The sequence below is a fragment of the Halyomorpha halys genome, unplaced genomic scaffold (assembly GCF_000696795.3).
Source record: "Halyomorpha halys isolate HHAL.00 unplaced genomic scaffold, Hhal_1.1 Scaffold624.1, whole genome shotgun sequence".
Lineage (NCBI taxonomy): Eukaryota > Metazoa > Arthropoda > Insecta > Hemiptera > Pentatomidae > Halyomorpha > Halyomorpha halys.
Window position 1 is genome coordinate 248,642 of NW_027106861.1, and position 11,295 is coordinate 259,936.

Consider the following 11,295-nt stretch of genomic DNA (forward strand, 5'->3'; position numbering starts at 1 on the left):
AATGACTTTTTTTCATTCATTCGTCATAAACATCTTTTGATAAATAAATTAAAATACAAACTTTAAATAAAAATTGAAAATAAAATTGGCAACACTGATAACCTGGCCTGTAAACAAACCTGGCCAGTGTATGGTGGCACGTGGGCTGTTTAGAATTCAAAGTTGGTATTAGGAATTTGACTTGTATTTACTTATGGACAATAATGGCGGATACATTTAAACAATGTTTATTATCTTCATCTTTTAAACTATTGGAAATAAAAGAAAAGAAAATTCTTCTTAATATAACTAATGCTGATTTACTCTGTGGTTATGTTAATAAATTTTTACCACATAAATTCACTACAAACCATGGTGATTTTAATTTTAATATCTCATGATTATTTTTATATGAAAAAATTAAAAACTACTGTGTGTATTTATTTAACTAAGCAAAATGTTTATTTTTTTGTTAAGGAAAAAATAATCAGAATGAAGAGGACTCAGAAAATGATGAATTAGAATTACCGGAAAAACCATGTAAGTTTTCATATATATCCTTCATGAATCTATTAGTGTTCATTTTTTAGTCACTTATTTAAACATATTTTATACTGCAGCTCACTTATTTTTATCTTTAAATTGAAGATTTGTTTTTGCAGTCCAGCTCTAATTTATTTACCATAATGCTAAGTTGAAAACATTAAATAGTAATTGTGATTTATTGTTCTGGTATTTTTCTACTACCAGGAAAACTACTAATCCTGAATTAGTGTTGGTGACAGTTTAATTAGTTAGTAGTATCCCAATTCCAGAATATTCATGAGGATCTTTAAAACTAACAAAATTAATCTAATTTTTTCATAGCTCATATTTGTCCATTATATGTTTTACTAACAATGAGAAATGGTTGATGATTTCATATAATATAAACAAAATTAAATGTACTTTAAACAAAGTTTTTTTGAAAATTCAGTATTTAAGCTCTATCATACTATTTCAATGGGTAAAACTTCTAGATAATATCATTTGATTGTATATTGATTTACTGCGTCTATTCAAAATCATTTGGGTCTCTCTTTTAGAAAAATAAAATCCTATTAAGTGGCAATTTCGGCCTGTCTACAAAAAGTTGCTGCAACATCCTAGGTATATACTAACCTTAAATATGTCATTTCAAGTCTGTTAAACTTTTCGTTTTGAGCAAGGCTGTTCACACATAGACCACTTTTTGAGTCTTCGATTATTTGGACTCAGGGGACTTAGGTCGAAAACTCAAATTTTCAAATTTTGCAAAAAAAATTTTGCACAATAATGCTTCCTCTTATTAACTAACAATTACTTGATATCTAATATGTTATACTGGTAAGTTTAGTTGCTGTAGATATGTAGGATTTTTTTTTTCCTTAAAAAATACACTTTAGGTCGCTTTCAGTATTGTAATAAGGATTCTTAATATGATTTATCCCTACTAAATTATTTTACATTACACATATTATGCAAAGACAATATATCAATACCAGGAAATTATGTCTGTTCCTCAGAGTTCTTAAGGGATGTCAAGTATTGGCTGAATTAGAGGGTTATGAAGGTACAACTATACCAAAACCCTGATCCTTTTAATGTTGACTTATAGAATTGAATCATGGGCCCAATCAAATCAAAGGAAATGAGCAAGCACTTTTTATCTTTAATAAGATATTGCCATGTATGTGTGGCGAAATAATGAATGAGGATTAATAGGGAAGGAGCTCAAATCAAGTATTGTATATCCTATGGAAAAGCCCAAAACCTCCAAATGCAGTTGTTGATTTCTCCAAATATGTACATCTTGCTAGAATGAGTTAGCGAGGGCACTTGTTGAGGTGGGAAATGGTGAAGATAAAATCTCACTCCAAATAATTAGAATAAAAGTACATGTTGGTAAACCTAATCTGACATAGTTTTTATAAGAATGTTAAGTTCGCAAAATAGCCATTGTTTTTTTTATGGAGATGTCCTATGAAATATGTTTTTTTTATTGAGGCCTTAAAGTACTCAAGTGTTATGATTGTTTTTAAGCCTACGAACAACAATTTACAAATTAACTTTACTTAGTATGTATAAACATAAGAAATTATTGTTATCAAACAGCTTGTTTTATGTAAATTATATTTCTGTTTTAGCTCTATTAGAAAATGCTGTGGCAAAAACTAGCCGTGCCAAAACCATTGAAGAGCTCCATAAACGAATAGAAACTTTAAGAGGTAATATTTATATAAGGCTATTATTTTTCACTCGCTCAGTTATAATTTGACCTAATAAAGATTTGTATTCGATTTTTCAATACACTAATAAGATATAATTATATTTTCATTGCTCATCAATCCTAATCACATGTTTGATGAAGGAAGATGACCCAGATGGCTGTTAAAGAGTACTGTACTATAACTATTTATTCTTAACATTTTTCACTACTTTATATGGCTTTTATCTAGCTAGTAAAATAAAGATTGACGTTCCTTCAATCATTTTTCCTTTAAAACATAGATTAAATGAATGTGAAAGATCATGTTCCTTCAATCGTCATTTTACTTGCTTGATAAAATCCTAGATAAACCTCTACAAATTAGGCGAATAATTGATGCAGAAAAATTCAGGTAAAGCTGGAAATTGTTTTAATCTATGTATTCTACCTCTAATATGAAGAAACTAAGTTCACCCCAATTTCCGTCGTGATTTTTAAGTGGAACGCCCATAATACATCAAAATTTTCTGACTATTTTACTATATTTAAAATAATTAAAAGACTGAGCACTCCATTGAAAAAATTTATATTTTATAAAATTGAAACATTCAATTCTTTGTTAAATTACTACCATGACATTAGAAATCTATGTTCTTACAATAATTTGTAAAATAATAGTTGTAGATAATCTCTCTAGCTTTCTAATGACTAGGTTAGTTTTTATATTTAGCCAAGTGCTTCTACTTTAAATGAAATATTGCAGTATGTGTACCTACACAAGATAAAAATACTTTAAATCTGTATAATAAAATAAAAGCAACATTTAATGAAAAAATAAAATTTATTTCTGATTATTTATCTATTTTTTAAAATTTTGAATTGATTTTGGAAAAACGTATCTCAAGAATTATTATACATACTGATGTCTATTAGCAATCACATTAAAAATAAATTAACAAATTTTTGGTATCTAGTTGTTTGTACAAAACCTTTGGTTTATGAAAAACTATATCTCAGAAACTATTAGATGCAAGGATATCTATTACCTCTCCAAATTAAAGCTAATTCAATGTAAGTACACAAAGTAGTGTACAATAATTGTTTTAGTAGGAGTTGTAATTTTCATGATATTTGCCAAAAATAAATTTACAAAATATTGGTATCCAGTTGTTTGGTTTATGAAAAACTACATAAAAAATAACTTAATAAGTATTTTTGTATTGTTGATATTTACCAAAATATATTCACAAATGGTTGGTATCTAGTTGTTCAGACAAAACTATTTTTCTCTAAGTGGTCACATTTAAGCTGTTAGATTCTTGAAAAAAATATATATATTGCTTTTTTTTAGTATATTTCAGTTGTTAAAAGGTATTCTGTTGTGTACATTCCTAAAGGATAGTTATTTTATTTAAAAAAATTAATGGGTGGGTAGTCCTAGTTTATTTCTCTTTAGATGTGTAGATTTTTTAAATATTAAAGCATCTCTTGAATGAATACATTAGTTAAGTGTTTCATAACAAATGTAATTATAATTAGTATTTCAGTTACATTGGCACATTGGTACTTATTGCTCATTGAAAGCAGTTATGATGCCAAAATATGGGTTAGAAAATATATTAAGCTATATGTTGTTTTTTGCAGGAAAAAGAGCAAGTTACAAGGAAAGGTTATTAAAGAAAGGTCTCAAAAATAGATTGAAAAAAAAACAAAAACTTGAGGAAAGAAAAAATTTAAAAAAGAATAATATTAAATTGGAAAAACTGGAATCAGAAAATGTGATATTTGAGCCAAATAATGACACAAAGGATGCTCTTATTAAAGACGAACCAGAGGAAACCGACATCAAATTCAACAAGTTTTTAATATCAGAATCTGATTCAACGCCAAAACAAAGACTTGATCCAAAAAGTTTACTTGCAAAGCTTGAAAAAAAGAAATTAAAGTTAAAAAAATTAGAATCTAAAGGAAAACAAGAAAAACTAACAGAAATCAAGTCTAAAGAAGCTTGGGATAGTGCAATTCAGAAAGCAGAAGGTGTCAAAGTCAAAGATGACATAGAACTTCTCAAAAAATCTGTCAGTAAAATAAAAAACAGAAAAAATAAAAGTAAAAGAAAGTGGGAAGAAAGAGAAAAGCAAGTTGAATCGAAGAAAGAAAAAGTACAAAAGAAAAGACAGGAGAATATTGTAAAGAAAAGGAAAGAAAGAAGTAAAAAGCGGACGAAGATGTTAGTTAAAAAAGGAAGAATTCTACCTAAATAAGAGAAAGTAAATTCAACAACCACTCTGTGCACTGTGCAAATAAGTACACCATTCTATTGATTTTTTATGCTGTAGAATTTGATAGATCTTACAAGAAAAAGAAAATTAATTATATACCTTCATTTTATTGTTATTTAACCTTTTTTGTTATATATGTACATATGAATAAAGAATGAAGTTATTAATACATCTTTTTAACCTATTTTTATAAATCTACAAATAATTGAGGAGCTTACTTTCAAAAGAGCACATATCTATATAAAAAAAAACTTTATTTTTTTTTTTAATAACTTAATTGATCCCCACCCCCAATCATTTTCTGCCAAAACTGGACAGACAAATACTTTTCTCATGCAAGGTTAAGTTAAAATAAATATTTAATCAATATCCTTATTTATTTTATCACCTCAATGAAAATTTGTGCTAATAGGATTTGTGTGTGTGTCCCTTCGAAAGTAACCTCCTCAATTCTACTTATAATGATGCTATAATAAACATTAATGCTATCATAAATTTAGCCAACTCGATACTATTTTTTAAACCTTTACGTCAATACATATACATAATCAGCTGTCTAAAGAAAAAGGTATATGTAATGACTGAAATGTATGTGTTAATCATTTTAATAATTTAAGTTTCATTTTCATTCACTGATGTATTTAAGTTTTTTATTTTTAAAAAGAATAATCAGTGGAAATCCAGGATAATTTATTATATTTATCTAAACAGACTAACAAAAACAAAGAAGATGAGGTATAAAATGTAGTTCTGTTTTTCCTAAACTATCTAGCTTAATATAAATTATATTTAATTTGGCTTCTAATACATTATTCATTAAAAAAAAAATCCATCTTTTCCTGAGGGTTTTCAAATTTTACTACTATTGTAGAACCACTGTTAGGAAATAGCTGGTTTCGGAAATCCAAGGTGTAGATATTTTGAAGGGAAAAAATGTAGAACATCATTTTTTTTTCTCCTAGCCAGAGAAGTTTTTCAAATCCTCACTAACTTTTTCAGAGAATATTTTGTAATCTGTTTTCTTTTTTTTTTTAAATATTGTCGCATTGTGCTTAATTGGATCATTATATTATTATCAGGGATATGGCTAGGAGATACAATAGTGATACACCAGAGCTGTTCGGGGAAAAGGGTTGATTTGTAAATTTTTTTTTTTTTTTTCTACTCTTTCAAGAATCAACAGTGTAAGTATTGATGAACGTGGATAGACATTCATTAATTTAGTGGTATCAGTTGGGTATGAGAAAATAATCAGATATATTTTATAATTAATTGAATTTATGTTTTTGTTTTTAACCTATCCTATTTAATACTTGTATATATGTTTTTATCTATTGACTAACACATTTTAACCAATTATTAAATTAATTGACTTATTTTATGTTTTTATCATATTCCTATATTTTAATGTTTGTATTTATATTTTAACTTAATGACTCTCATAGTTTTAACCAATTTTAATAATTAATTTATTTATATTATTAACTTTTATCAAATTTTTTTATATCTTAATAAAAAAAAATTTTAAATTTTTTATTTTATTTTATTTTTTTAGCATTTGATATTATTGTCTCCATATTTACAAATTTGGAGATTCAGTATATGCTGTTGATACAAGTAAGTGGTCAGTTGTCTTTCAGGATGTTAAGAAAAGAATTTAACTCTGAGGATTTCGACAAAGCAGTAGGCACTTTTTTAATTTAATCTTAAAAAATATTAACACGGAATACAAAATGAGAAGAAAGAATAAAACCGAAATGGCCAACAAGGATGCAGGAAACATATTGAATCCGCAGAGAGCTAATATGGCAGACAGGATCCGTCGGCAGGAGCAGTATCAGTATGAAGTGGCTCAATACAAAGAAAGAAAGTGGTTCTAACCATAATGAATGCTGACGCTCCCAAGCAATGCCCTCAGAAAAGTGTGAGTATCATAATGGACAAAGGAGAGCTGAAGTCGACAAATCTCTCCCTTGAGAATACTGATGTAATCTAAACGGCAAAGGCCGACAACACCATCAAATATTTGGGATGTACATTCTCGAGAGCTAGTATTTGGAGAAGAGGTGGTGATGAAGCTAAATAATAATCTAGATAAATTAGTGAGCTCATGTTTGCTCAAGCGGGAACAAAAGATCAACATTGTCAATCAACACTTGTTCCTGGGCCTTACTTACCCTCTCCAGACTGCACTCCTTATAAAGATACATTTTACGATATTGGAAGATATTGATATCAAGGCCATCATCGGGCTCTGCTAACACCTCGTCGGCAATGTTATATGCACCCAGGAGATATCGAGGACTGGGTCTGATCTGCTGCCAATGGGAAGCTCTTCTGCAGCATTGGTTCATTGCCCAGCAACTGTTGAATGTTCCAGATGCCCTAATCCAATCTATATTTAATTATGGAGCTCAAATTGAGGCATGTGCTTATAGACTGGGTTGGATTATCTATACCAAAATGGAAGAGCTCTACGACAGTCATTGTGTGAGAATACTTTTGAAGAGTGGGCCCATTGCAGGTGGCAGGATATTGGTGTTCGCCATTTCAAAGAAACCCCGAAAGCTAATAGATATGTGTGTGAGAAGCAGGTACTCTTGGTGTCAGAAAGGGTGAATGCTCTGAAACCAAATGTTAACTATGCACCCCTGTGTGGAGTCCCAGGAGCCAATGGACAGCAAGTAGTTGGGTCGCAAATGCGGCAGAGAGTCTGAAACACAACTCCATGTCTTGGGAAAATGTCTCAACAACTCCCTCCTTATAACACGCCTGCACTACAGAATCAAAGAATTGATGAAGTTCCTGGGAAAAAAGACCACCTGCTTCAATGAGGTTTAATGAGTGGACACCGACGGATCTGTAAGATACGCTGATATTGTGGCATTCTCTAAAACAGGAGGTACGGCTCTGGTCTTGGATCCGACAGTAAGATTTGAGAATAATGACTTCAATCGGGTGGGTGGAGTGAAAAGGGAAAAGTAGGAAATATATGAAAAAAGCGTTCCTATTCTTAAGAAAAAATTCTGCGAGACCTTCAGAGAGAGAGAGAGTTCTCCATGAGAGGCCTCTGGTTCAGATCTCATAGGACAACACTAGATAAAACAAGGATTCTTAGAAGACTTAGGTGTTAGCATTGGGGATATAGCGATCTTGGCAGAAAATATTATTTTGGACTCCCTGGGGATCATACCTCATCACTTGCATGAGAAGTAGCTCTGAGATTATTCATTGTTTTTAGTTTTCAGAGCTATCGATTTGTGTCTTAATTTATGTATTCCCTTTATGTATTTATTTATTAAATTATTTCTTTTAACTTATTTATTCATCGAAGTATTTCTTTTAACTAACTTTTTGTTTTGTTTTTTTCCTAAATCTATATTTTTATTTTTTTTAAATTTAAGTGGCTCTTTGTATAAACTGATCTACTGTGATGACTATTATGTTGGTAGCGTGGCTAAATAAAGCATCTCTCTGCTATGTGCAGGTATATAGTATTTCAAAACCAGTTAAGTTCATTTTTTTACTATCAGCCTTTTTGACACTAGATTATCATTAGATAAAAGAATTTGTACAAAAAACAAATATCTAAATAATTTTAATAAAATATCTTGGAAAAATAATTTTATCTTGTGATAATCTAGTACCAAAACTATTAATGATTAAATAAAAAGTTAAAATTTTAAAATGGATTTAGAGGTTCTGGGATCCAAATAAATTAATTTAAGGAATAAATAGAAACATAAAATTTGAAAGTGGTATTTATCTGGTTCTGGGATCTAAAGACTCATTGGTATACATTGATTTTATTATGCACTTGAAAAAGTATGTACAATACACAAAATAATAATAACAGCAAAGTTATTTCATGAAAAAGTCAGCTATTTTCATTGGTTTTTCAATACTTAAGATATTTTAAATCTTGCCATACTTTCATAATTAGAACATTATAAACCTCCTTTTCTCTAACTTTTTTTTTTTTTAATGATCTACTAAATATAAACTATTTGGGTGAGACATCCAAATTTTATTACAATAATTAACTATGTTTGTATTACTAAAAAATAAAGTATAAATAAAAAATCTTTGAATGCTTCATTTTAATGATTCAACTTTTTTCCAAGCTACACAACCTTTACTTTATAAACCAGACTGGGGTATTAGCTTAAGATTCTGGTGTATAATTATGTGATAGTTCCTTGAAAATAAGCATAACTTTTGATTTTGTTAAAAAGAATTGTTGCTGCTTTAGAGAATGAAAAACTCTAATTGATAATATTTATGATTCATAGAATATTGTTTTCATTACTAATAAAAAAAAGTGGAGAGTTGTTATAATTATAAAACATAAACTTTTACCAAGTGTAGATCTAAATATTAATATAAAGAATAATTTCTGTAAACAGAAATGAGCAACAAGTGGAAAGTTATTTTTCAGTTCTAAAAGTTCATAGATGATATACCGACTTACTGACAATATTAAATTACTATGATTTAAAATAAAAAATAAGTACAGATCATTTTAAAAAACAAATCATTTCAGGTTTTAACAGTATTAGATCTCACACAATCTAATTATCTTATATAGTAAATATTCTTGAGAGTAACTTACTTCAAATTATTTTGTTGCTTAAAATAGCAACAAAAAAATCTATATTTATATCAATTTTTCACCATATATTTGAAGAGCAAAGTCAACACTTCATATATCACATGCTTTTCAGTAGTTCAATATGTAATTAAGGAATAAAAGTTAACAAAACAACTTTTATTACATATTAAATTACTGAACATGAAAGAGGCTTAAAATATTTTATACTAATTTTTCATTTATTCTTCATTCCTAAATATTGTCAATATTATTCACTTTTGGAACTTTTATTTCCTTTTTTTGCGGGCTTGATAGATTTAGTTTTTTGTTCATTTCCTCCTCCGAAAAATGATGTAATTACTTCTGACATTTCAGGCATGTCATATTTAGTTAAGTTACTAAATTGCTCCATTTCCTGTTCAAAAAAAAAAGATACAATAAAGGAAAAAATCATCAAGGAAAAAAATCAATAATTATGAAAATATACTTTTGAAGCTAAGAACTGAAAAGAATGTTCTGATACATGAGTATGCTATGTTCAAATGAAATTAATCTACCTTTCTTGCTTCAGGATCATTCATCATCCTAGGTAAAACCATTACTAACAATAAGGGGAACACCATCATAAGTATCTGAGAAGTAAAATGATATAATAAAAATGTTATATTAGCAAGAATAGCACTTAGTGATATTATTATAAGAAGCTCACTTACAGTTGATTTAAAAAAAAAAAAACTTACCATTGGATTAAAAAGGAAATCAGTTATTCTCCATTGTTCCCTTAGTTGAAAGAACCTTGTCATTCCATAGGGCTTAAGTTTTAATGGGTATGGAACTTGAATTATTTGTGAACTCTGAATATAATTCACTTTTCTGGCCCTAATTTTCCCCTTTGAATTGATTTCAACTCTAACTGGTTCATATGAATAATGTGGATTGGTAACTTCAATAATATATGAGCCAGGAGGAACATTGGAAAAAGTAAATGAGCCATCATCCCTAAAAATAAAACAGTTTAATTTAAATAGCAGTAAGAATAAATTTCTCTGAAATGAAGGAAAAAAAGATTTATAGATAAACACTGGTTAATAGAAGAGATTCATTGTTGTTTTTTTTTTAGAAAAACAAGCTATTGATATTTTTAAAAACACTTCATATATTTTTCGTAAATTGGGTATATAAAAAAAGCCCTTATGCATCAATAATACCAAAGACTGTTTCAGAATAGAAGGTTATAATAGCTGAAAGTTTTGGAAAAGCTTGGATTATTTTAATATTTATTTCATGGATATCTCACTAAATTTATCTTGGTACTCTCATATAATAGGACATGATGACAAACATTACCTTAGAGAAGTCAGGGGTCAGTATAGCCTTGAGGCCCACTTGCTAGAATAGCTATACAGTATTAACAGTGTTATCCTATAGAATTACTTCATTCAAACCAAAATACAAAGTACATACATTTAGATAGTACGTTTATATACCCTAGCATAGAAAGCAAGAACAAGTCTAAGAGACAAGTTATTCAGTTGATAATAATAAATTTAAAAAAAAAAAGTTTAAATCATCACCCTCAAAGGAAATAAGTTATGTTTATAAGTGTATTTTTTGTTGACTGCACTGCCATCCAAGACCTCGGCTTGGATATCCTGCTCTATATCTTTAGATTAACCTGTACCAATAGAATCAATAAATACTTACATGAAAAGTATCCATTCTATCTAATAAGTAAGAATTAGTTACAGAATATTAATCCTTCCTTAACCATTATACAGTATCTTTCATTGTAAAACTTAACTAAATATAGTATAAACCTCATTAACCCTACCTCAAAAAAGCTTTTTGTGTTCCTCCTTTCAAATGAACATCAGTTTCACTTTGCCAATTTAATAAAGACCATTGGTCTTCAATAGGGAAAATCTTTCCAGTTATAGAAGAAAATTGTACATCTTTGATGTTTAATTCAATATTTTCAGACAAACAAAGACTACTGGGTACACAATAATAAACTAGACCAAAACATAATAACACCTTTGCAAAACTTGAACTTTCCATTGTATCTTTACTAGGCCTAAAACAGTGATTACATTAACAGCTGCTACACTATAAGGTTATTCTAAAGTAGGTTGTGTAGGTCTTTGACAAGTACCATAGAAGTTAAATTCAAGGTTCGGTCCAACCCAAACAGATGACAAAAGCAATTTAAACTTTAT

The 11,295-nt window shown here is 28.7% G+C and overlaps 2 protein-coding genes across 2 annotated transcripts; one reads left to right on the top strand and one right to left on the bottom strand.

Annotated features, from left to right (window-relative positions):
• The first annotated feature begins 114 nt into the window (after positions 1-114).
• On the top strand, positions 115-4,657 carry LOC106684833 (Surfeit locus protein 6). Its single transcript, XM_014427119.2, has 4 exons — positions 115-354; positions 457-519; positions 2,145-2,225; positions 3,851-4,657. Exons 1-4 carry the CDS (start codon positions 204-206, stop codon positions 4,468-4,470), a joined length of 915 nt encoding a protein of 304 aa, XP_014282605.1. The 5' UTR covers positions 115-203; the 3' UTR covers positions 4,471-4,657.
• A 3,621-nt stretch (positions 4,658-8,278) lies between these two features.
• EMC7 (ER membrane protein complex subunit 7) lies at positions 8,279-11,212 on the bottom strand. Its single transcript, XM_014427179.3, has 4 exons — positions 10,911-11,212; positions 9,820-10,078; positions 9,637-9,711; positions 8,279-9,494 (listed from the first exon to the last, which is right to left on the bottom strand). Exons 1-4 carry the CDS (start codon positions 11,135-11,137, stop codon positions 9,348-9,350), a joined length of 708 nt encoding a protein of 235 aa, XP_014282665.1. The 5' UTR covers positions 11,138-11,212; the 3' UTR covers positions 8,279-9,347.
• Positions 11,213-11,295: the final 83 nt, after the last annotated feature.

Excerpts from the sequence above, each read along its gene's own strand:
- LOC106684833 (XM_014427119.2), top strand. The coding sequence starts at position 204 with ATGGCGGATACATTTAAACAATGTTTATTATCTTCATCTTTTAAACTA. Across the intron at positions 520-2,144 it reads AGAATTACCGGAAAAACCAT|CTCTATTAGAAAATGCTGTG; the intron begins GTAAGTTTTCAT and ends TTTCTGTTTTAG. Across the intron at positions 2,226-3,850 it reads ACGAATAGAAACTTTAAGAG|GAAAAAGAGCAAGTTACAAG; the intron begins GTAATATTTATA and ends TGTTTTTTGCAG.
- EMC7 (XM_014427179.3), bottom strand. The coding sequence starts at position 11,137 with ATGGAAAGTTCAAGTTTTGCAAAGGTGTTATTATGTTTTGGTCTAGTT. Across the intron at positions 9,712-9,819 it reads ATTTCCTTTTTAATCCAATG|ATACTTATGATGGTGTTCCC; the intron begins GTAAGTTTTTTT and ends TTTACTTCTCAG. Across the intron at positions 9,495-9,636 it reads ATGATCCTGAAGCAAGAAAG|GAAATGGAGCAATTTAGTAA; the intron begins GTAGATTAATTT and ends TTTTTTGAACAG.